At 43.6% G+C, this 26221-nt stretch overlaps 1 protein-coding gene across 4 annotated transcripts in view; it reads right to left on the bottom strand.

Annotated features, from left to right (window-relative positions):
• The window catches only part of ZC3H12C (zinc finger CCCH-type containing 12C), a 41075-nt gene extending 19497 nt beyond the window's left edge, over positions 1 to 21578 (bottom strand). Inside the window, exons 1-2 of one of the 4 annotated variants that reach the window (XM_085216238.1) lie at positions 21349 to 21578; positions 2231 to 2997 (exon numbers count right to left, since the gene is read on the bottom strand). In XM_085216238.1, the coding sequence (XP_085072364.1) occupies positions 2231 to 2997; positions 21349 to 21459 (878 nt within the window). In that variant the 5' untranslated portion in view covers positions 21460 to 21578. Of the gene's footprint in view, positions 1 to 2230; positions 2998 to 7866; positions 8297 to 20440; positions 20577 to 20860; positions 21002 to 21348 lie in introns of those variants that run through there. The other 3 variants (XM_085216240.1, XM_085216241.1, XM_085216239.1) reach the window with 3 other exon arrangements.
• Positions 21579 to 26221: the final 4643 nt, after the last annotated feature.

Raw genomic sequence — 26221 nt, forward strand, 5'->3', positions numbered from 1 at the left:
AAGGGACTGATACTGGGGCCAGCATGGCTTAATGTCTTCACTACTGGCCTGGATGATGGGACAGAATGCACTCTGAAACAAGTCCACAGAAGACACAAAACTGGATGGAATGGCTGATATGCCACACAGGTATGTTGCCATTCAAAAGGACAATGGCAGGGTAGAGAAATGGGCCAATGGGAACCTCAGAAAGTTCAGTGTTTGAAACTCAACTGGACATGGCCTTGAATTGACAGCTCTGTACAAGGTGACTGGACTATGAGATTCCTTCCAAACTCAGTGATTCTATGATTTATAGCTGGTTACAGAAAAATAAAGACCTGTCAATTGGATATAGATTAAAGCAGTTACTTATTTTCTATACATTAAGGCCCTGTACCATGCATATCATAAATTCACACTTGGCCCACTTTATGTGGTCAGGGAAGTAACTGAGAAGTCATTACCTACTTACTTACACTAATAGTTGAATAAACGTTAAGGAAAAGTGGCTGAGCAGAAGCTACTTGGCTCTCCTCAAACGCTGCTTGCAATTCTGGAAACCACAATATAAGAAGGATATAAAACTATTAGAGCGCATCCAAAGGAAGGCTATGAAGATGGTGTAGGGTCTAGAGGGCAAGACGTGTGAGGAACGGCTGACGTGCCTTGGTTAGTTCAGCCTAGAGGAGAGTGAGGGGAGACCTTGTTGCAGCCTACAGCTTTTTCATGAGGAGAGCAGAGAGGCAATGTGGATCACTGCTCTCCGGTGACAGTGACAAGATCCAAGGGGGGAAGGTTAAGCTGTGTGTTAGAAAAAGGCTCTTCACCAGAAAGTGGCTGGGCCCTGGAACATGTTCCTCAGGGGTCACAGCCCCAAGTTGATGGACTCCAATGAGCATTTGGACAACACTCTCAGAAACGTGGTTTCAATTCTATGATTCTATGAATTTTGGGTGGTCCTGTGTGGATTCAGGAGTTGGACTTGACCCTTGTCGGTCCCTTCCAACTAGGGATATTCTATTATTCTGTGATTTACTTCTGGAACCTGTTTGATGCAGCTACTAGGAAATATCGCACCAAAGTTCAGCCATCATGTCTGAGCTGTGCTAACTAGCTAAGTTTGCACAAGAGTTTTGTATTTCTGTAAAATGCAATTCAAATCTATTTTAGCATCAAAATAGTGTTTGTTCATCTGTATGTAACTCCCTTACAACTCAGGCTGCATGATACGTCACGTAAAAAAACTCATTGGAACACCCAATTTAGAAAGAAGCATTACCTGTAGTTTATGCGCTAACCACTTTTACTTAAATATATAAAAGCTACTGCACTGCTCTAAAGAGCTGTACTTAAATTTCATTTGAAAAAAGCCTCATTCGAAGGTAATCCAATTGAAGAGAAAATAATGTTAATAAAAAAAAATCTTCAGCCCAGAAGTGTCTTGCATGAACTTTTATTACTATCCTAATAGTTCATTAGGAGACTAAAAACATCCTTCTAACCTGTGGTGCTAGTACTTGGACAATCCTTACAAGTTAACCAATTTGTTACTCATCAGTTAGACAACTGATCTTTTATACAGATCAAAAAACCCCATCTCTGAGCACTTCTGCATTACCTCCTCTTTCATCACTGAGGAAGCTGAACCTACTGCCTCTCCCCAGACAAGTTTATTGCTATGCACCTATTACTGGGGTCAGAATGGCTGAATGCTCTAGATAGCTGTGTCACTTGTAGGTATGTAAGTGAAAAGTCTAAAGGCACAATCACAGCTATTAATGGCAGTAAAACTTAGCTCCAAATCTGATAATCAACAGTCAAATTTTACAGATAAACCACTTATAGAACAACATGTCAAGGAAAAGTATCCTTCAAGCTACCTTCTTCAATGTCACTGTTTCATAATCCTCTGTAATCTTACATTTGCTTTGCCCTTCTGTATGTAACTGGATACGATTTCTCATAGCAGTGGTGCCTAATACAGGTTTGCTAAGTATACCAAAAGTTAATTAAGTATTAGACTGGCAATGGGAAGGAGAGATTTGATAGCTGGTTACACAGGAAGATCGACACTGAATTCTTACAGACCACTAAACTGATTACAACATTGGCATGCTGTTTAGTTGAGGATGATACTTGCAAGAGAACCTGCACACAGTTTTAGGCAATTAAATAGTCATCAGTGCTTGAACCAGAGTAATTCTGTTTCCATTGAAATACAAAAGCAAAAAGCTTCACGATCACATACCTCATTGCAACATTGCTGCCATCAATAACTACTGGCCTCAGGTTGTCACCATCCTCTGTCACATCCTCCTGCAGCGGAGATTCTGACCTCTGAGACTCTATGGAAGACGTTTCACGCATTACACTAGTGTTAGCATTAGTTACAGACTGATCAGTCTCAGTTTTACTCCCAAGTTTGACAAGTTCTCCCAAAATATCATTTATTAAAGCATCAGTACCAAGTTTATTTAGTACAAGTTGAACCTGCTCTTCAGAATAACCCAACTTAAGTGCAAACTCCAGTTTGGTTTGATATTCTTTCACCACATCAGGGGGCTTTTCAACTTCCTTCGGTACTGTCTGAGCCTCTTCTATCCGAAAGTCTTGCAAAATTTCATTTCTTTTTAGTATATGAGGCTCTAAACAAGGAGATCGGCACAGTTGTCGGTGAGTCTTAGGCAATACATGTGATTCTGATGCAGAATTATTCAGTCTCTCTGAATCATTATCGGAATTTGTGCCTTCTTCAGAGTCACAGCTGGAGCTTCCTGAAGTCTCCTCAGATGCCTCCTTGTCTACGTCCTCTTTCCTAGAATTAACCTTATCCATCGTCGGCTTCTCCGCCACGGACCAAGGTACAATTGCATTTATTTGCGTGCCAGTGCTCGCCACATAAAGATGGCCTAAGTCACGCCCTAGATGATCCTTCAAGCCCATGAAGCTGCTGCATGTACTTGACTCCACTTTGCTGTTTTTCTTGTATTCCTGAATATAAAGCGCTCCGTATTCCTAAAGAGAGAACAAAAATGTTGCAACTGGTTACACATCTTATTTCTTTTGTATTTTATTGTTGCCTTCTCAGAATTGCACTTAATCTCTCACAGCAAAGACACACAACTTGGTGCTTTTTTTGAGCATGGACATCTTTTTTCAGGAAAAAACTTTTCAAAAGGAGCATACATAGCTAAGCTGAGTAAAAACTGGTCACTTCTTTTCTTCATGTATTAAATGCTTTTACTTAGCCATTTCCAGAAATGGGTTTATTAATCAACAGGAAACTGAACAAAGTTTCAGTTTCCTAAAGGTAACCTTGGTATTTCCTCTAACTTTAGACAGTACTGCAACAATAAAAGAAAAATGCAGCTATGAAATACATCTACCAGAAAACCTTTCAAACTAAGCAGCTTAGACTCTCTGTTCAATAGAAATTAGCATAATACAAGATCAGCTGGCTTATTAGGCAAATAAAATTAGTGCTAAAATAAACAATTATAACAGAAAACATAATTCAGTAAAAACTTACTGGTCCTAAAAGACACTATGAATTAAATTGAATACACTCGACCTATTTCTGAATTATAAAGTGATAGTTAAGAAAGACTAACTGCTCTCAACAGAGTGCTGTGTTACTAATACACACAAGATGCAAAGGCACGGATTGATCTAGTGGTCAATAAAGCCAAGGAAAGTCTTTTCATCCATTGCAACAGGCTTTTTGTCAAGCCAGTAAGTCAACAAAAATAAATGCTAATTTCAACTCTTGGACTTGACTTGTGGAAGCTACTTGCTAGATCACATTAAACCTATAGGAAGAAGTCATATAAAAAGAATGGAAGAAGAAAAATTGCAGTTTTTCTTGAGGAATTTTGCATAATGGCAGTTATACATAAATTGAGTATCCATTTCATCAAAGCATTACTTCCATAATGTACATTTCCAAAGGACAGCTTTCTGTCTTTCTCCCTTATTTTGTTATTTTAAGTGGGAAATTTTTTGCTAAATGCTTCAATCAAAAAAGTAGAAGATTATTTTTCACAGATGAAAATGGACAACACAGAGCAATCGTACTGCAGGGGTACCATGAAAAAGGAAACTTTCCATGAAAGGAAGACTAAAAAACAAAGAGCTCTTCCACACTTTCACCTTGCAGAGCAGAATATAAAAGTAATACATAGATGCAAAGGTTTTCACTGAACTTATCAAATACAGTTCAGGCACAGTCAGTTTACCCAAGTACTTTTAGCTCAAAAAAGATACAAAATCTGTCACAAGTGTTTTCTGTCTAACCCCATAATTTAGTTAAGATGACTTCTAGGAAAGAAAATATTCTACTTTCAAGTTTTATTCAGACTTGACCTCATAAGAAGGGAGTAAGGCCATAACCCAATCTCAAACAGCGTCCCAAGGAACATTATATTCCCTTAACTGAAGGGAGTTCACACGACACCACATACTAAACACAAGAAGAACTTCGGAAACGAACCTTTTCACATCAGTGATTTATTAACTAATGTAATGCACTTGATAGCACAGTGCTAGTAACAAATCACAACAATATCCCAATAAAAGGATACAGTTAAAAAACCAACACTACAGCCTTCACAGGACTGGCGGCAGAAAAAAAAAAAAACAACAAATAAAAACCAACAAAAAAAACTAACCCTCAAACAAGAAAAATCTCTTGGAAGCAAGGCTGCTTAGCAACAAGCCTTAGTTGCTAGGATGCACTCCTTTAACATACCATCATGAATACTAGCACGGCAAAAGAATAATTTGGTATGAACAAAAGCCCATGAAAAAGAGTGGGACTTAAGTGCGTCTGGTTTCCCCTCCGAGAACAATGCAGCTGCCAAAGCAAACTGGAAGGCCCGACATCATTGTTCCCAAGCCTGCAATCTGCTGGGACTCGAGGAAGTCCTGTTAATGGGCAACACTCCTAAGCTGGCCTGAAAAGTTGAGCTGGCTCATGTACTGCTGGTGCCGAGCGCGCCCAGATAATGGGGCGCTGCCTAAATCCATGTACTGTGAAATGGCATTTCAGCACTGAGCTAAAAGCAGTGGGATTTTTTTTTTTTTTTTGGAAGTGGGAAGGATGAGGTTGGATATTAACATCATAGAATAAACACATCCAAGTGACAAGGACATTTTGTTTGTTGAGCGTTAGTTGAAATAATACTTAAGTCATCTTCCAGTTGACTCTTCACTGAAGTTTAAGTGCCTCAAAGCAACTGCAATCACAAAACCCTTCAGCGTGATTAAAAACCTCATTGGCATATGGATGTATTCAAAGATCAGCCTTTATATGAAATATACTTTAGATGATTTGCATATCATCTGCATACAAAAGTGGCCACGAGTTGAGCTTTGTGCCTTGTTGGAATGCATCCATCATCATTCTCGCATGTACCTGTTCTAAGTCTCTTCTCTTTCTCTCAAGGGCAGTTAAATGAGTCCCCTACTGTAAGCCCCAAATTAAAGATTTCAGAAACATTTTGCGTAAGCAGTATGCTATACCTGGCATTTGGCCTAGGCCCTGCACACAAACTTTTCAGAGAAACGTCTGCAATATCTGAACTTTTGCACCGTATTCATGGTCAGCAGCATCTCTTGAAATTCTATACGTGGGAGCTCACAAGACACTGCCCTATATGAGAGTCATGGATTAGAATCACGAAGATCAGATGTTAAACGCTGGAGTTGATTATTTTATCTTGATGTGGTGAGCAAAGAGGCAGTCTATTTGAGCAAATTTATACTCTGAATAAATGCCAGCGTATCTCCACACAGGACAACAAAGCTCACAAGAAAGCAGAAAAGGTCACGTTTATTCAAGGAGGAACATCAGATAAGAAAAACTCCTTGCATTCTTTATTGACAAGAAACTCTCATTATGCATGTAGGTTTTAAAGCAGGCTTCTGATACAATGCAAGACAGATGAGAAAAATACCCGCTATGATTTCTGACTCAACTGAGAGCCAAACAAGCAAACAAAGCCAGCCAAAAAAGTCTTGTCAAGGAAAGTCTGCAACTTTTGGTTGTGCTCACAGTGGAGTAACAGAATTTGTTTTATTTAAAGGAAAAAAAAAAAAAAAAAAAGAGTAACATCCAATTTGGACATACTTACAGCAACAGAACTTTTAAGAACAAACTATAGCCTGATTGAAACTATGGTATCTCACAGTGTGTTTGCTGTTAAAGGCCTGAAACGTTGTATTACTGAGTCAAAGACATTTATCAGCACTGGGGATGAGCACTGTGCTACCACATGGTAATACCAAATTCTTTTTTCCATTTCTTAAGTTACCACTATTTTTTATAACTGCTAACAACAATCGACTCATTAATTCAATTCACACAAAATATTTCTGTTTCTCACAGGAATGTGGGAAAAGAACTCATCTAATCTTTTAATGCCTATTCTGAATATTTTCCACTTATGACTGAACATAAGAAAAGTATTTTAATGCAAATTTTGTTCACGGAGGAAAATAACAAGGAGGAAAACAGTGCGTCTTGTGGCAAGGTAACAGAAATTGTGTATTCCCAAAAGACCTTCCAAAAAGTTCCCGAAGATACATTCTACAGTGAAACAGTTCATCTTGTTTTCACACAGGAAGTCTTTTTCTAAGTCTTCTAAAAAGAAAACGGGAAATATTGAAATGGCAGTTTGTTGAAACACTGTAATTACTTGTCACAAAAAGAAGTGCGGCGCTGATCAGAAAAGAAAAAAAAAATGAATGTATCTGTTACCCAAACCGTAACGCTATGGCAACAATGCAAATAAAATAATGAATATGTAATAAATACCTACTGCTGTAGTTTCTATGTATTTAATTACCATTGTATTTCAGCAAGTGCTGTTGTCTGCATCATTCTGTCCAACAAAGGAAGGATGTCCCATTGAACAGATTGGTTAATGCTCTGGGGCAACAGATGTCTACTGGAACTGCAGGAGACCAGCAACTGGTGGCCTGCCCATCTTCTGAAAACTTTCAATAGACTCATGCATATGTTCACACAATAGGGCATGTGGTAGAAATGCAAACCTCTTTTTAACCCTTTTATATACGCTCTTTCCCTCTCAACAGATATATGAAGGTCTTTGTTTTTAGGGCTTTTTTTTTTTTTTTTTTTCCAGGATCCTTGGGACATAGCTCATGGAGTTACAGAGTTCTTCAGCCTAACATCTGAACTCAAAACATAAAACAAAACAGATTAGAAGCTTTATAAATTACCTGGGTTAGACCTGACACATTTATGAATCACTTTCAAAGTACAAAAGCTTTCAGTAGAACATGTTCCCACCTGAGAATATCCTAATGGTCTGTATAGCACTATTGTACCTTCACACACCCCTCAAAAGAGCTCTTCCTATTTTCACACACAGAAAGATTTACCCATTGTATGGTATAACAAGGAAAGTAGTTTTGCTTTTTAAAAAAGCTTTTCTACCACTCAAAAATTGCAATAAAACAGCAGCTTACTTGCAAAAAAAAAAAAAAAAAAAAAAAAAAGAAAGAAAGAAAGAAAAAAAGAATGATAACTCGAAGTCAAAACCTTCCTTTACCTCCAAGGGAGCTACAATAAAATTGGTTCTACTGATGGGTACTGCCTGCCATTTCCAAATTCTTGGAAACATACAATTTCCAATGCTCTTAGAAGTTCCTTGACAGACTGGACTGAGCTGGAAGACCGCTCCTGAATACACTTTAAGATAAGTCTTCAGATATGTTTTCTCCTCTCTTTTCTTCCAGATGCCCAAAGCGTGCCAATCTCTGCTGACACACATGCTCACGTTGTCAGAAGGCACCCTGACCTGCTGGAACATCCGAAAGGCGAAATGTCCCATTTCTGCAGAGAGAAGCCCCTATACTTACGTTCGCTGGAAGGCACACAGGCATTGGTTTCTTGTAGCTGTTCCAGAAGCAACTCCTTAACACGATTTCAGCTGCAGACTTGAGGCGAGCGAGCAGAACAATGAATGGACGAACAGATGGACCCGCAATGTCTTTGCTTAACCTATTACCGAGAGGAAGGGGAGCCAATCACAACCCGCGGTGCTCACAATTAGTTGGCTAGGCAGATGCAAGGCAACCTCCCCGCCCTGCATCAGGTTTGGGGTTTCTAAGATAAGCAAGTTGATGTCATTCACAGGGGCTGCCCCGGGCAGCATGTGTATTAACGAGGGGTGTGCAGCAACAATGGGCCATACAAAGGAGGCTAGCAGGCAGCTGCTGTATGAGAGCCAGAGTCATTAGGGAGCAGGCTGCCAACAAGAAACACCTGGCTTGGGCAGACTTTGGCTTCTCCTCATTGTTTCTAATTCATGAAACAAAGAAAGGAATTATTTTTGAGTAGTAAAAGTTGTGAGTTCTATCATAATAATGATAATATAAAAAAACACTCCTAAGAAATATAAAGGCTATTCAGGAAACTTCCTTTGTATAAAAGTATTGAAGAGAAACAAATCCATCACTAGCTATTTGCGTTCCCCTTTTCTTGTTAGCAAAATTAATCATATTGGTACAATGTGTGAAGAGCTATGAAAGGAGCTCACACCAAGCAATGAAAAGTATTCAGAAACTGCCTTCTGAATTTCCTGACACTTTTGTACATCGGTCAATAAGTGTAAAAGATGTGCACTTATGCAGAGCTATAGCCGGATTTGTGGGTGTATTTCAGTTTTGCTGGAAGGCAAAATTGATTAAAGCAACCCCAAATAATATTAATACATGGAACAAAGAGTATTTTTATGCAGTGGCGCTGAAACGTTAGGACACTCGATAGGAAGGCACTGAGAAGCACCCTTTGTCTGCGAGCCACTCATATTTGTTTGGAACAAAGCTTCTTTCCCTGTTATTTCACAGCCCTGCTCAGGATGTCAAGATCTTCCTGTTGCTTTGCAGTGATGCAATGCTTGCCGGGAAATCAGGAGCGTGGCCACAGCCAGCACGTTGTATGTTCTGTTTTATTTTCATGGAGGCCCTACTGAAACCTAAACCCAAACCCAAGCCTTGCCCACCCATCCCAATCCAACAGGCCCCACAGCGCACACATTGTGCCACATAACAGCAGCAAAGCTCGAAGCTCAATTAAAAATACTGAAATCCCATGCCATTGTACTACTGCACTGATGGCTTCATCACACACTCTGCTAAGCACGCTGCCCAGCAGAAGCCCACGCTCTGCTTTCCCTGGGTTACATTGCCCATGGCCAGCAGCAGAGCCGCTGCCTCACAGCCCTTCAGCTGGTGGCAGGAGGAGCTCCTCACTGATTTCTGCCACTGTAGCACAAAGGCCAAGGGAAAGCTACCCACGAGCCCAGTGGGAAGCCTGATCTCCAGCACTGGATTAAGCCTCTTTGCGAACAGCAAATAAAAGCAGTGATCTGAAAAAGCTAATCAGACCCTGCTGCGGTATTTAGACTACCTCAGTTGCTGGTACTGGATAACGTTAAGCATATTAAAACTCCTGTAGGCAAAATAAGAAGGCAGCCCGGTTCACCTATGCCCACGAGCTGTACACAGCATCACTTGGCATCAGACATCAGTTCAGGATCTCCCTAACTAGAGCCAGGCATTTTCTGTGCTACCCTCAGCCAAAATAAGCATTTCTGGTATTTAAGGTACCAGTTATGTCCATGTGTAACATGCTGAGAACTTCACAGTTCAGGCAAATTTGTGATCCAGTGTGAGAACTCGCCTTAAAAATAAGGGTATGAGCTTTGCTATTTTACTTGCAAATAAGCCTTCTTTGCCTTTGCCTAATGCATTCTACAGTAACAAGTAGAATAATAAACAACAATGCACAAAACCAAACACCCCCACACCACCAAACAACTTCCCACACTCCAACCTCATGTCTTCACAGAATCAGTTCTGACTGTCAGCTGCTGATAAATCTTCACTCTTGCACTATGACTGAACTTAATTACTTATGTTATATTCATTTATATCAAATATTCCAGCAGGCTGCAGTTGCATGAATTAAGAAAATGTTTTCTAATTCTACTCCTTGCATGATGTCAGCTACTTAAAGCAGCCACCTGTACCTGAAGAATTTTCTCAGCTCATCCCTAAATGTTGTGCTGCCCAAGGCTTACAAGACATCACATCATCCTATTAAATCATGTCTGCAACGACAGCAAAGCTTTCCAACTATGAATGAGGTGGTCAACAAAGAAACCTTAGTCAGAAACAATGTGGATCTCCCATCACATCTGTGATAGGCTACAACAGCATCACTAGGAAGTACACGGTGCAAATGAACAAAGAAAGCTCTGCTTGGCTAAAACCTGCAAATCCAATAACTTGACTAGTTGCGCAACCTCCTGTTGCCACCTTTAAAACACAAACAGTCAGTAAATTAAATCCAGTCACCAAAATAAAGCGTTTGGCAGCTCTTCCAATTTCTGGTCTTTCAAGATCAGGAAGCTCCAAACATCTATTTTTTGAGGTTCCTAAAGATCAGACGTCACAAACAGTGCTCGTCAGGTCCCTAATACCATCTGATTGAAAAGTAAGGAAACACAAAGCTGCGAGCTGGCTGGCTGGACATGGCAGGACAATCAGGGACTGGGTTGAACTGCATGGCTGAGGGGTCCCATGGGCCAGAGGAGAGAGCTGAACACCTGATAAATTCAGATGGCATAGGCTGAATTTATTGGGGAAGTGCTACTACAAACAAAAATCAGAAAGAAAAAAGATAGCTGCTACTTGCAGCCAACTCTACTCATTTCAAACATGAAAACAAAGCTGTTTTTTAAGAAGAAATGATTTTATGCAAGCATACAAAATGGTCATTCTGTAACTCAAGTGGTATTGTTGCAGCAATCAGAAAGACAGCATTTCTTATTACAGCATTTCATTATCTTTTATTGTAGAACTTTATACTAAGCATCCAGTTATAAATGATGCATTTGCAAGAATAGATTGTACAAGTTAAATCAATCACATACCACTGCATGTATGAAATAAAGACAAAGGTTGTATACTGAGACAAAGCCCACTGCTGTGTCATGTAGGAAATATCCTACACTTACTATTGTCCTGGGGAGCTGCAAGGGAAGTGCTTATATTTCAGATCATGAAGTGGAAGAAAAAGAAAAATTTTTCTTTATGAGTTAGCAACTGGAGTGGTACCAACTGTCTCAAGTAAAACACTTGGAAAGAAGGCTGCTTAGTTCTGAGGAAAGGCAAATGGTGTGGGCTGTACCTACACGGTCAGTAAGCCAAACAAAAACCCACCGCCACTCCATGCAGAGGAATGAATTAAATGACCAGCAAAAATTCCCTGGAATTCAGAAAAACAACTGGTGTTATGATAAAGATGAGTAATGCTTTGCCTAGGGAAGATGACTAGCCTTGAAAAAAATAATTACAATTATCAAACACATTTTAAAATGTAGTACAATTTCTCTATAGAATAATGTATAAAACCATCTCCAAATACGTTGAAACAAGCAGCAAAGAGTTATTTCGCTTCCAGAAAGAAGACTCAGCTGCCTGTAGTTACACTTAACATTTAACAAAGCAGAGAGGCATTCCCCTCCAGGCCATAACCCTCAAAGGGGTCCAGGTGGCCTGCAGGTTCTGATATAAGCCTGCCAGACAATCAGTATGGACTGAGCACAAAACTAGAGCAACGCTTCTCCATGGAACCACGGCATCACAAAATCGCTGAGGTTTGAAGGGACCTCTGGGTCTCTCTGACCCAAGCCTTGCTCCAGCAGGGTCACCCAGAGCAGGGTGCCCAGGGCCACGTCTAGGTGGCTTTGGAAGAGCTCCAGGAAGACCCCAGAGTCTCCGTGCAGCCTGCGCCAGTGCTCCGTCACCTGCACAGCACAGCAGTGCTACTGGTGGTCAGAGGGAACCTCCTGTGCTCCAGTTTGTACCCACTGCCTCTTATCCTAGCACTGGGCACCACTGAGCAGAGCCTGGCTCTGTTCTCATTGCACACTGCCTTCACGGATTTACAGACATTGATTGGATCCTCTTGAGCCTCCCCTTCTCCAGGCTGAGCAGTCCCAGCTCTCAGCCTCACAGGAGAGATGCTCAAGTCCCTGAACGATCTTGGTGCCCCTTTGTTGGACTCTCTTCAGTATGTCCAATTCCCACTGGAGTAAAAGACTGTAAGGCCTACGCAATACTGTGAATCTTACTTCTGCACTATTCCCTGATACAGATCCTGACAGAAAGAAAAATGTCTTTTTTTTCCTTTTAAAAATACAAATACGGAAAAACACAACAGCCACCACCAATGCTGTGTGCAAGTCTAACAGTTTTGTGCATTTTCTTTAGAAATGCACTGTAACCCAATATCTTATATTTTTGTCTGCCTTTTCTGGTGGTGCAAGTGCCTAAAATATCTTAAGTTATTAAGAAAACCCAGATTAAAAATCCTTAAAAAAGAAAAAAAGAGAAAAATCACCCGCCAATAGTTACCAAATCCCAGATTGAAGGGTCTGTCTTGTTTTTACCCAGCTTGCTAAAGAAAACCAAGAAAAGCCACTTTCAATCTAGTCCTTCCAGCTCTATCAGAAAGCTCTCCAGGTGGCTGCAGGAGAGAAGATGCCCAAAGTCCCTGCATGCCCCAAGATGGCAGCCGAGCCACTGACAGCAGGACAACACTGCACATCTCCGCCACAAACCAAAGGACAATTAGCTTAAATCACTGCCAAAGACCACACTGCTAAAGTTCTTAACTTTTATTATTATTACTTACGAATTGAAGGAGAGACACCGAGATACAAATCACTCTAGAGCTAAAAAGAAGTTTCCGGTGATACATGTTGGATTTGATCTCTTCCCACTTCCAGAGTGAGTCACGCTGTCTGGGTGTTTTCTGAACATGAAAATCTGAACTGCCTAATTAACTTTCCTTGTGACAATATTGGGCGTCCAGACAATGCCTACAACTGTACAAAGTGTACGCCATCATGCTTAGCAAAGTACTTCTATTCAAATTTGTTCTGTCAGAAGAAAATCCTCTAACAAAACTAACATGGTTAAGTGAAAAAAAAAGTATTCCCTTCATTTAAATACAAATTTAAGAGACTTCTCTAGTCAATCTCACATCTTTTATCTGTGCCATGCTATTATTAAGAGTTTGAAAGGAGTGTCAGAGGAAAATAGGCTTCTCAAACCATCTAGCGACACGGACAGGTTGTGTTCCAGGTCATGCTGCTGGCAACACAGCTCTTAATCTCCAGGATTCCTGGACGGAGTTCAAGGTGTTGGTTGGATTTTGTGTAGCCCTAAATGGCTTCACAGGGTTATGCCTGTTTGAGAGACAATTCCTGTGCCTGTAGCATGCTGCTGCAGTTGTCATTTTGGACTGGAGCCCTCCGCGAGGGAGCTGCCAGCAGCAGATTTTCTGCATGACTTTCAACCTTATAATTTATTGGGATAAAAAAGATAGAAAAGTATGTTAAGGTCCAAATCTTCACCCAGATTTTAAAGTTAAGAAGCAAGAAAGACAGAGCTGGCAAATATGGTTTGCTGAGACACACTTAGTATATAATTCTTTCTTACTTTCTGGAGAAGCTTTTAATAGAACTGACAAGCAGCAACAATAGGCAGACTCTATAGTAAGTAGGTTACTGTAGCTGCAAATCCAAGTTCAAAAATAAATTATGAGAAAATAGCTACACAGCAGCCTATCAGAGTACCTGTCACTTGGGCATGGGGTTTTCTTGAGGTTTGCTGTATTCCTGAAATCAGGAGAGCCCACCAGGAAGTTTGTAACTAAGCTACACACATTGTGTCTTTGAAATCCTAGTATTTTATATATTAACAAAACAGCTTGCCCACTTTCATTTAATTATCTAATATATCAAAAAAAGACAAACCATCTGTTAGTGATTTTACATAATCTTTCTAGGTCTTTGGAGTCCCAGGTTCACTTCATTCTAAGCTCAGAGCGTTGCAACTTTTAAATTAGAAATGAATATTGCAGACAAAATTTCTTCTACATTTAGTACATAGGTTGTGGTTTTATTTTTAAAGTTGGAAAGCAGACCAGATCTTTGTCCTGCAAATGAATACCTGGTACAGATTCCTTCATTAAGAATAATATACTGCAAGTCTTTTTGGCCCTGAGAGCTCTCATTCTGTGAATTGCAACTACTGGCTGTTATTCCTTTGGTGCATGCCTTTGAAGAGAATATTTCTGTCTTCTTCACATCCTCTCGCTATGTAGCTGAAGAGAGCAATAAGATCTCCCTCAACTTTCCCTACCATGGCTGAACACATTTAAGTGTCCCAGCCTCTCTGCAGACGAGTACCTCGGCCCTCACCCACCCTGGCAGCTGCTCTCAGCACTCCCTCCAGTAAGGCCGTATCTTCTGCTATCCTTCAGAGTCCAGAACTGGACATGGTGCTCCAAAGGCAAGCCCCCAAGTTAAAAAGATGCAAACAATCACTATTCAATCTACTGACTGCACGCTTGCTAATGCAGCACATTTGGCCTTATTACCTCTTCTTGCAACATCATCTTGCACTTAGCAGGCAATGAGGCTTTCCTTTCCACAAAAGCATTCCGCATCAGCAGATGGACTAACCTCTACTTGCAATGCCCACTGGAGGCGTCTGCTTTCAGCCCTCTGCTACATCTTCCTCCCAGTGCTCCCAAAGGCACACTGATGAATCCAAGATGCAGATGAACATTTCAAACTGCTTTCTGTACATAGAGAACAGAAAGATCAGCATCTTGACAACGCTTGTTCTCACAATAAAGGGTTTCCTTGTTTGAAGTTCCATATATCGTGTGTAAAAAGCTACTGTTTGAAACTTAGCAAGGTGTTCTCATCAGCAGAGAAATAGGCAAAGTCACTTCTATGTTCTGTCCCATCTTGACGGAATTCAAAGAATAATGGATTTTGGTGTTACATGCAGTTCCTTCTGAGCTACACTACAAGCTGGTTTCATGAAAGTTGCCCGTTGTATGGAACTAATCAGATGGAAGACCACCACCAAACACTGAACAAAACCTCATGGGGAAGCCACGCATGGAACTATGAGTTAAACTTTAATAAAGTTCAAGCACAGTTATTCTGAGTCTTGGAAAAATGCTGACTGTGTCATTCCACAACGCAAGGACATGTTAAACTTCTGGGAAGAACTGCAGTTTCTCTCATAACTCATCAGGCAAGGGGATGTTACCAAGTGCTACTCACAACACAAGGGATGGTACATTCAGGGAAGAAAGCAGAGAGTTCAGAGGAAACAATGACTGAACTTTGAATGAGTTCTGGTGATGAGGTCAAACTCCAGCCAGTGGGTACTACTAAATGCATTCATGAGCCACACGACCTTTTTCCTGGAACCCGCTGAAGGCTTTGCCAATGTATGCGTGATATCAGATGTTATTATCCTCCATGCAACAGCTACCACAAAAAGCTACCAACAGCCAGGTGAGTGAGTGTCTGGAGGAAACTAGAGCTAAAGCAGAAAACTCTGATTTCCATCCTTCCGCTGTAAGTATGGGCTGTAGCTCAGCAACAACTTCAGGAAGCTCAGACTGTAATCCAACTGCGACAGCTCTGAAACAGCCACGAGTCCAACTCACGGCTCAGCTGGCAGCCAGCAAGGACAGCAGCAACAACCCCAGAGCAGCTGCTGGAGCCTTGTGAGCCCAGGTGCACTGCCCTGGGCATCTGCAATCACAGCCCTTCGATGGCCAGGAGAAACCACTTCCAGAGGTGCGTTCAGCAAGACGAACAATAGGTACTGGGATTGATGGGACAGATTATCTGAGGTTTTCAAACGAATTGAATGTTTTAAACTGGGAAGGCCTTAGGGGATGCTGCTACAATCTGTGAGGCTCTCAGAGCCTCCCTTTGATAGAGTGGAGAGCTCCATGAAAGAAAGCACTGATGGCACTTCATAGCGGAAGTGTCTCTCATCGAGGATGAGGATTTAACGCTTTGTGCAGGAAAGATGAGGTAACTGAGCGGTTCAAACTCAGCTTTACAGATGATGGATTTGAGAGAGCTATCCAAATCCGGGCACCAATTATAATGCAACAGGAAAGCTGCCGATAGCAGCTATGACAGTAGCACCAGTTTGCAGAACAAAAGTAAACGAGGACAGTAGTTTCTATTAACAGAATTGGAGCCTGCCCCCTCCAGCCAGTCTCAGCCCAAGTGCCACATTTCATGAACTCTCAGATAAAAGCTCTAAGTCACAACAGAACAGAAATTTTCAACTCATCGCAAAATTTCAAAGTTTTATGGCAATCTTCTTCAAGAGCTGACTCACTGATTTCTCAACACATCACTTTTTATAGCTCAGATGGGAGGACGGCTCACACAAATGGCCTTTTAGGAACTGTCTTGACAGTTTTTGTCAATTACTGAAGCACTCCAGGGTTTCGGACTCTTTCCAGCCTCGGAGCCCTCGCTGCCTGCAGCATGCAGACTGCTTGCCAGGTACTCGCAGTAGCAGCAGGGGCATGCTTACTGCTCAGCACCTCCAGCTTCACTCGCTTTCCCAGTCTTGGGCACTACTCTGTAACTTCCAACCTCCTCCTAAGACATTCCTTTCATACCAAAAGAAATTACTGTATTTCTGCCACTGGGAGGATTACTAATGACCTTTAAACTCTCCTTCACTCCCAACCACTTAGTGTTGTGCTGTCTCTTCCTCACTTCTCTCAAAATACCAAATTCCATTTAAGCAAAACCTCTCCTTCCCAACATGGCTTTTTTTTTTCCTCTCTACCCACCCTCAAGAAAACCACATTTTATAAGAATGTGTGTTAAACAGTTTGTACAATCTTGCAGAAGTTTTACACGTATTTATCCTAAAAGAACTCAGACCCTTCTGTTTTAGCCCCTAAATACTTTGGGCTCAAACAAAGGCAGTGGGAGCGGCATTTCCTGAGTCTCATCATATGACCTTTCTACATTTAAAGGTCAAGAGACCCCTGTAGCATTTTTTTCTTCATCTGTGTGCACATACACACACAGGTACACATAAACAGACATCTCCCCTGGCAAGGAGGAGGCTGATGTATGTGAAACCCAGAGCGCTACCCTGGTGTCATAAATCAAGAGAAAACAGCCTTACAACAGCCAGGCAGAGTGCGAGGAGAGCCTGGCAGAACACAGCCAGCAGCTGCAGAGGGAGAGACGTTTTTCTCCTCCCTCAAGCTTCAGAATGGTCATCCACATCTTTCCAGATGGGACTATACCAGTCCAGGGCTGAAAACCCAATTACTCTTTCAGAACAGTTGAATTCTGCAGCATTCCAGCATTCAAGAATGAAAGGAGCTAGAGTTTATCAAAATGCTGAAGTAATTCCTGAACTTGGGGGCAAAGCATCCTTGCAGGATGGGAAAGTGTCAGGTGCAGAGTCCAGCACTTCAGTAAGCAAAATGCAATCTGAATTTTTGGTAGGATGAGCTCAGTCTTATACAAGAAATGTGATCTAGCCTAAAATAATCAATATGGAAACAGGTAAAGAGAGCAATGCCCCGAGGTTAGGAAAACCTTCACCAACTTCTGCTCATCAATAAACACTAGAGCATGGAACTTGCCTTCTGACAGAGTTTCAGGCTGCTCCGCAGCAATGCAGAGCTTTACACGGGAAAACATCCATCCATACCTCCCCCCTCAAACTCCTATTCCACATGACGTATAGAGGAAAAACAGCAAGGGGGGAAATAATTAAAGCAGAAGGAAGAGGGAAAAGAGAAATAAAATTTGAGAGAGAAATACCTCATAATTCTACCAGGAGGGCGATTATGAGCAGATTACAATTGATTTTCTATCTGTGTGCTAACTGGAAATGACCAGGAGGTATGAAAAATGACTCCACTTCTTGTTTCACCATCCTATCTCTGCTGTTGTCATACACTACTTTTAACATGCAATGTAGTAACTGAAATGAAATAAGTGACAATTCTGAGCATAAAATCGGCCTGGTTCAATTAATGGGTTACTCATTCCAAACATATGGCAGTGGTTGTACGCTCACTGCAAATATTTAGTGTGCTGGAAGACAGGAGGCATTTTAAACATAGCTATACAGCACACAATAAGCGATATAATGCATAACTACACAATAATTCAGTCCAAGGACAGAAACATTTCATTCTGTTCACAGAAACCACTCACTAAGGTCAATGTGCAACATCTGCTTCTTCTGGTACCTCCAGTGTAGTTTCCAGTACCACACAAACAAGAAGTGTAACCACCTCACGGCTAATAAGGCCACTGGCCAGCTGCCATGGCAACAAACACGACGGAAATGAGTGAATGAGGAAATATCTTGAATAACTTTAAGAAAAAAACCCCAATCACAAAAACCCCTTTGCACTACTTCCTAGCTGCACGTGGGACACTGCTTCACAGAACAGCAAAAGCAGCAGAGTAATATTTACGGAACAGGAAAAAGGTTCAGTTTTACATCATAACCTCATTTGTTTTCCAGCCATCGCTTTAATTACTGTAACGCCCCCCCTCCCAACCCCCTCCCTCTGACTATTGTTGTTCTTTTTCAATTATTTCAGCTTTTAAGAATAAATTAAAGTACAGACTAAGAGGAGGGCTGGAAGCTGAGGCTGGAAAAGAAAATAATCAGATTAGGATCTGTTGTAATTAAAAAAGAAAGTGTAACTAATGAAAAATCTCCACAGATGGGAAGCATGGAAGGGTAGATTTTTTTTTTTAATTATTATTATTTCTTTATACTTCCTCAAGCCAGAAGCTAGGGATCTGATGCAGAAAATACTGAACAAGACTCGATGATGACAGTAATGTAAGAAGTTGCCCTAAGCAGCACATATCCCTTCTCCTAAGGACGGAGCTGCTTGCGCACAGCCATTTCTGAGCACAAGAAACAACCTGGATCAAGCGAGTTCCTCATTTCAGCTCAAGGTGACTTTTACTTGTCTTGTTCCAGTTCACTTCAGGAATATTTTCAGCCGCATGTAGGATATGTAAGATGACAGTACAGAAAACTTTGTAATGCTTTTGACCTACCTATTTAAAATTGAACAGCAGACGGTTTCATCAACTATTGAACTAAGTCTTCAATCTTTTCAAGTCTCATCAACTGCTAGCCTAGTTTCTTTCCAAGAAAAACAGCTCTAGAATACCAATAACATGTTTAAAAGCTGGTACAACCCAGCAAAGCGAGCAGTGAAATCACTCAGCTCAACATTCAGCCTAAAGTGCACAATCTACACAGATGAGTCAGGTCTGGATAATCCTTCATGCTCCGTCTGGTTGAATGTATAGAGTTTGTTTTGAAATTGCATACCTTAAATAAACTCCACTTCTCTTCGCATTTACATCCTAAGACCACATTTCTTCAAAGCTTATTGAGTTGGACAATGCCTAAAAGTAGTTTCTATAGATCTCTGCCTATTAGGACCTCATAAGAACTATCTAAAGGATTAGGAATGGGAATGTTTATTCTAAGACTGCCGAGTGACTGCTGCCCTATAGATGTTTGTGAGGTGAGAGCAGAGCTGCCACACTGGGCAGAAACCAGGGACATAGCAAGGTCTGTGGAGAGTTGGGATATCTGTGATTGGTTCAGCCATCTTCATTAGAAGAAAGTAATAGTTTTGGGTTTCTCAACACTGTTCTGGTAAATAAAAAAGATAAAGAGGTGAGAGAGAGAAAATACAAAACCACCTACCTATCGAAGTAATGTAAGCATACTGAAACAGCAAACTTTGTACTGAGAGAACAAATTGTCTTTAGCATGTCAGCATGCAAGAACTTCAGTTTGCTTGCTACATTACACTTTGCTGGGATAGAAGCTCACCTCAGAGCATCACCAGACAAACCAAGACTGTTCATCAAGATCTAAGGCTGTCCTGGATAGAGTGAACTCATTGGATTGCTCTATGCTGGGTAGCACAGAGACAGTGGCAGAGGGAGCACCGTCCCGCTTTGTGAACCCACACATACGTGGATGGCTATTCTCCCTCCAGCTGAGAAGACCGTGCCATACACCCAGCGCCTTCTGAAGCACATTAACTATTAACTGCGTAACTCAGGATCCCCCAGTTAGGAATGACACCTCCGCTCCTCATAGACCAAGAAGACAGGACACGGCAACTGCACACACAACACACGGCAACACACCTCGCGTCAAAGGAGCGCGCTGCTGAGCGGGCTGGGCTCGCCCGCTGCCTTTTGGCACCACCGCCCCACGCGTGCCGCTGGTCCCGCCCAGAGCTGCCCAGCCGCCAGCGTTCCCAGCGCCGCTCTGCTCCCGGAGAGCAGCGCCGGGCGGTCAGTGCCACGCACGGCGCCGTCCGCGCCCGCTCTCAGCCCCACCTGTCCGCAGACCCGGACTCGGGCGGCGCTCTTAGGGCTCCCCGCCCGCCGCCCGCCCCGCGCTCAGCGCTCACACCCGCGGAGCAGAACCACGCAGTCCCCGCAAAACGACCGCGACACAACAGCAGCAGCTCCCGACAGGACGGGCGCGGTACCTGAGCCAACTTTCCGATTCCCTCCCAAGTTCCTCGGCGGGGCAGAACGGCGCCGGGCGGTCCGCGGGGCTGCCGGGCCGCCTCCCAGGCCGCCGAAGAGAAGGGGAAAGTTTCCGCGGCGCGCGGTCTCCGAGGGCAGCGCGGGCGGCCCGCGGGGCAGAGGGCAGGGCCGGCTCGTACCTCCGCGCGAAGCACCGAGCGGCACCGGCGCCTCGTCCCGCCCGCCGCACCGCGGCCTCCGGCGCCGGGACGCGCTCCGCCGGGCGACCTCGGGGAGGCGCGGGGGGCGGGCAGGGCCGGCGCGGCCCCGCCGCGGGCCGTGTTTACCCGCGCGCCGCCCCGGCCCCGGCGATGGGCGTCACCGAGGCGGGCCGCCGCCGTTCCCCCCCCTTTTCCCCCGGACCTACCCCCGACACCCACCTGCAGGCCGCCGGCGGAGGAGGGCGGCCCGCCCCGGCGTTACGGACGGGAAGAACGGCGGCAAGGTCGCCGTCACCTCGCCCGCCGCCGAAGGGCGCGACCGCCGCCCGCTTCATGCCCGCTGCGCGGCGGCCCTCGGCTCGGCTCGCCTGGATCCTCCTCGTCCCCTCCTCCTCCGCTAGCCGGTCGGGCCGCACCTGCCGCCGGGGCGCCCAGCAGCGGCGACGGGCTCCGCGCGATGCCCGCCCGGCCCGCGCTGCCCGCCGCGCTGCGGCCTTCTCGCCGCCCGCCCTCCGCCGCGGCGCGGGGCTGCGGTGACGCTCGTGGAGATCCGCGGCGTTCCCCGGCTCCGCTGTGTGCTGGCGGGGCCGCGCCGTGCCGAAACGGGCCGGCTGCGGCCTGGGTGTGGGTCCTCCCGGCCCGCCCTGCCGCCCTCAGAGGAAATCTCTGCGTGCTTACAAACGTTTGCTGTTGAAGTCTCCTCGTACCTTACTGTTCTTGTCTTTACAAATGGAGAAACGCAGACCGGAGAGCTCCTTCCCACAGATCGCAACCCGACTCAGCCACAGACTTAGTAGAAACCTTAATTTCCGTCCCATGCTCTAATTATGGGAGGTTTCCTCCCACCTCGCTGTTACTTTTGTGGAGATGAAGTAATCTCCCTCGCGCCATCCTACGGAGCCGCCCGTGTGCGTGCGGCCGTGGCTGAGTGCCAGGAGGTGATTGGAGACATGAATGAAATCCGGGGCCGCGCTTGAGGTTTGCCGGCTGAGCGTAGCCAGGGTGTGACACAAAGCTACTCGCGGGCTCTGCGTGTGTACGGCTCTGCTGGCCTCTGATGCTCTGCTAATGCAGTTCATAAAGATTTTTTCAGGTTCCCAGCAGAAAATGGGCTAAATTTCTGAATTTTGCATGTGATAAATCCTGTACAGAAATACAAGCCTGAAAGGCTATTCTGCAGGTATTCTGATAAAATATGATAAATTTACTTACACAGAAGATTCTGGAGGAACAGACTGTGTCACTTTCTTGTTTATGTTTCAGTAAACCTTCATGACATGACCTGTAAGTGGGTCTGGTCATCTGTAAGTTTGCCTGGTCATCTCACTCAATTTGCCTGTCTGGTGGTCTTCTGTGACGGACTGATGGCACCGGTGGGACAAAAGAGGGGCAGGTCATGTCTTCTACTTGGGCTTGTGCAAGGCCTTTGACATGGTCCTGTACCATGTCCTTCTCTCTAAAATGGAGAAATATGGATTTGAAGACTGAAGTATTCAGTTGATAAAGAATTGGTTGGATGGACACAGATAGATGGATTGTAGTTAAGGGCTCTATGCCTAGTTGGAGGCTGGACATGAGTAGTGTCCTCCAGGGGTCCATTTTGGGACTGGTATATTTTAGTGGTTTTATCAACAACATCAATGGTGGGATTGAGTGTACCCTCAACAAGTTCGATGACACCAAGCTGAGCGCTACAATTGACAGAATAGGAGGAAGTGATGCTATCCAGAGGGACCTGGACATTCTTAAAAAGTGGGCCTATGAGAACTGGATGATGTTGAACAAGGCCAAATGCAAGGTATTACATATGGGTCAAGGCTATCCCAGATACAAGTACAAACTGAGAGAGCTCATTGAGAGCAGCCCTGCAGAGAAGGACTTAGGGGTCCTGATGGACAGAAAGCTGGGCATGAATCAGCAGCGTGTACTTGCAGCCCAGAACAACAACAGAATCACAGATCACAGAATGGCCAGGGTTGGAAGGAACTTCAAATATCATGAATCTCCAACCCCCCTGCCACATGCAGGGCCACCAACCTCCCCATTTAATACTAGACCAGGCTGCGCAGGGCCCCATCCAATCTGGCTGTGAACACCTCCAGGGACTGGGCATTCACAACCTCTCTGGGCAGCCTCACCATTCTCATAGTAAAGAACTCTACCCCCCTCTACTCTGCCCTCATGAGGCCCCACCTGGAGGACTGTGCCCAGGCCTGGGGCCCCTAGTACAGGAAGAAAGTGGAGCTGGAGGTGGTCCAGGGGATGGCCATGAAGATAGATACAGGCTGGAGCACCTCTCCTATGAAGAAAGTTTGAGGGAGTTTAGCTTGTTTGGCTGGGAGAAGGCTCTAGGGAGACCTCATTGTGGCCTTCCAGTACTTGAAGGGAGCCTATAAGCAGTGAGGAGACCAACTTTACACAGTCTAATAGTGATAGGACAAGGGGGACTGCCTTTAAACTAAAAGAGCGGAAATGATATTAAGAAGAAATTCTTCACTCAGGGAACAGTGAAGTGCTGGAACAGGCTGTCCAGAGAAATTGTGGATGCTCCATCCCTGGAGGTGTTCGAGGCCAGGTTGGATGTGGCCCTGGGCAGCCTAATCTGGTGAGTGGCATCCAGCCCATAGTAGAGAGGTTGGAAGCAAATGATCTTTGATATCACTTCCAAGCCAAACCATTCTATGATTCTGTGATTCAAAACAGGATCTGCTCAGTTTCTGAGCGTGTCTCATGCTGAGTTTGTATAAGCATGATTTCACAGTGTTCAGTGCACAGTGGTAGCTTTCTCTGCTTTGTTACTCTGCAGAGAGGTTTTGAGACCACTACTAACAAAATTGAAAATGTTTGTACCCTTAGTCCCAGACATGTTGATGTTACTTTAAAAATATCGGAGTGTTGTCCAAATGTAACAAAGAGTATTAATTTGGAAGAGGAAACTGGTGAAAAGAGGAGTAAAGAATTAAGACACTTGCAGTGCTACTTTGCTGCTTATTATGGGAGCCCTTGCCAGTGACTGAGGAGTGTATGAGTCAGTTGAAAGCACTGCGGTGCTGCAGAAAATGGTTTGCAATTACAAGAATACGAGAGAGTGGAATTGATTTCTGCAGTACTTTCAGTCACAAGAGTTTCACATTAACTTTTTTTCCTTTGTAAACTGTAGTTCCCAGTGAGTTTATCTAAGGGATCTTTTGGACCCCATCTCTTGATTCGAGTTATGTAACCCGTAGTACCTTTGTAATTGATTAAAATTTATTATAAGCATGGGTTAAGTTTGCTCAAATGTGAGCTTAAATGAAATGAGCTGCTTGATGTCACTGCATTGCTCATTGGCAAAACCCCATTTCCTCTCCATTGACTTTAGTAGCAAATTGCTTCCAAATTAAAATAGAAGCGTGGGAGTCAGAATCAAAGATTTTTCAGTCTTGTGATCACAAACCCGTAATGCAGCAGTGGTACCTGCAAGGAAGAGTCGCAGGAGCTGCTAGTCTTCTCTCAATAGAACAGTCAGGTCAGGACATCATCTACATCCAGAACTCCTCACACCTCTCTCTGCCCTCCCATTTTGTTCACCATTGCATGTTCACAGCTTTCCCACATCTCTGTTGTTCAGATTTTGAAGAAATTCAGGATTTCAATGGCTTGTCTGGGACTTTCATATGTTGCACAACCCTTTCCTGGTAAGGAAATGGAGGAAAAAATTGTAATTTATAACTGACAGTACAGTGTAATAATACAGAATCAGATAAGTTTGTAAACAGCACTTTTTCTCTTACAACCATCCATCCTCCTGTACATATGAACTCTGATTTCCCTTCAATCTTCTTTATGTAGCTGGTAAATCAGACTTGCTTTTGCAACTTTGCATTTCATCATCTCTTCTGGTGTGTGTTTTTTTTTTTTTTTTTTAATTAAAGAAATGCACATTTCGAAGTTTCTTTACCTTCTCAGTTATGCTGGATGTTTAGTCTGCTCTTTCTGCCCTCCTCTTACTATCTACAGATGTTTTCCACAACTTGTGTTATTCTCTGCGTGTTGTTTCTGCATGGAGAATGCCTTTTCTTTTCCTGTTGTTGTCCAACAAGCTGCCCTGCTTTGCAGCCCAGGGCACTGATGCATCTTGGACTGGGAAAGCTGTGTATTATGCATTCCTCCACAGAACCCTTCTCTCAGGTAGCCCCTGCTCAGTGCTCCCTTGCTGGCTCATTCACATCAGGCATGCTGGAAAAGATAATGGATTTCAGCAGAATGACTGAATGCTTTTTGCCTTTACTTTCTAACTGGTGGTTTTCTCTAAGATCCTATTATTAAGTTTGCTACCAACTGGCAACCTTCTTCAATCTTCTGAGTACCTTTTGCAAGTACACCCTCACCCAGTTACAGTCCCTGTTTTCAAACTGACGTCCTTAACACATGGAGATGTTTCATCAGCTCTCACTTTAACCTCCCACTGACATTATTTTCTCTTTTCAGCCATCACATTTTGTCCAGTTACTTTTCCAGCTCAGAACCTTGTGCTGCTTCTGCTGTGATTTGCGTAGAAAAGCCTACATACTTTGTGACAAAGCTGCTACGACAATGTACATTTTGTTAATTTATGTTACCACAGCAACTGAGTCATGCGAAAATGTAATGTCACGTTGTTTGATGCTGTATCTCAGTTTGCTCAAGGAAACAGGCTCTGTGTAGAGCTGCTGTGAAACCGGGACTGAACTGGTTGGGTATCATTTCTGTAGTGTGGGTGTGGGGGGTTGTGGCAGAATGGATGCACCCTGTAGGATCTTCCAGCAGTCCAAACCTGGTTCTGATCTGTTCTGGGAGGAAATGCAGACATGCTGGAGGAGGGGGCTTAGGTCTTGACAAACACAAATCTGGTCCAGGAAACAAAGCACAACCTTGGGGGACAAAATCAGACAAACTCAGAGATAGGAGCAATAGATGAAAAAGTTACTGTCAGGAAGAAGTGCGGAGTTGACTGTAAGCTGCTGAATGTGAATCAGCAACATGTGTTTGTGGGGAAAATAGTAAAAATCCCAGGCAGATATGCATGCGGGAAGAGGTCCATGCTCAGTGCAGTGTTGTAGGAGATCAGTAACAGAGCTGGGTTTGTGCACCAGAGCCCAGAAGGTTGTGAACCAACAGGAGATAGTACAGGTGGCAGTAACAGTGAGCAGAGGGCTGGGGAGACCAAAGGGGCTGGAGGTGCTGGGTACAGAGGACAAGGGAAAGATGCTAAGAGTCTTCATGTGCTTAAAAAGCCATTGAGAGAGGAAGGGAATGATCTATTCTTGGTAGATAAAGTAAGCTGTAATGGACTTAAATTTCATCATGGAAGAAAAGCTTTTTTAATGGTAACATTAGTGAGGCATAGCGTTATGTTGCTGAGAGTACAGTCTTATCTCCATTACTGGATGTCTTCAAGTATGTACTGGACAAGTAGTAAGTACTATTGATCTGACGTTGGAATTGGAGGATGGATTAGATGACCAATCAAGGTCCATCCCAGGCCTATCTTTCTGTGATTACATGTACTCTGAGGCTCCTCATTAATCACCATTCTTTTACCCAGTCCGGTTTTACATT

Source organism: Meleagris gallopavo, chromosome 1, assembly GCF_905368555.1.
Source record: "Meleagris gallopavo chromosome 1, MGAL_WU_HG_1.1, whole genome shotgun sequence".
Classification (NCBI taxonomy): domain Eukaryota; kingdom Metazoa; phylum Chordata; class Aves; order Galliformes; family Phasianidae; genus Meleagris; species Meleagris gallopavo.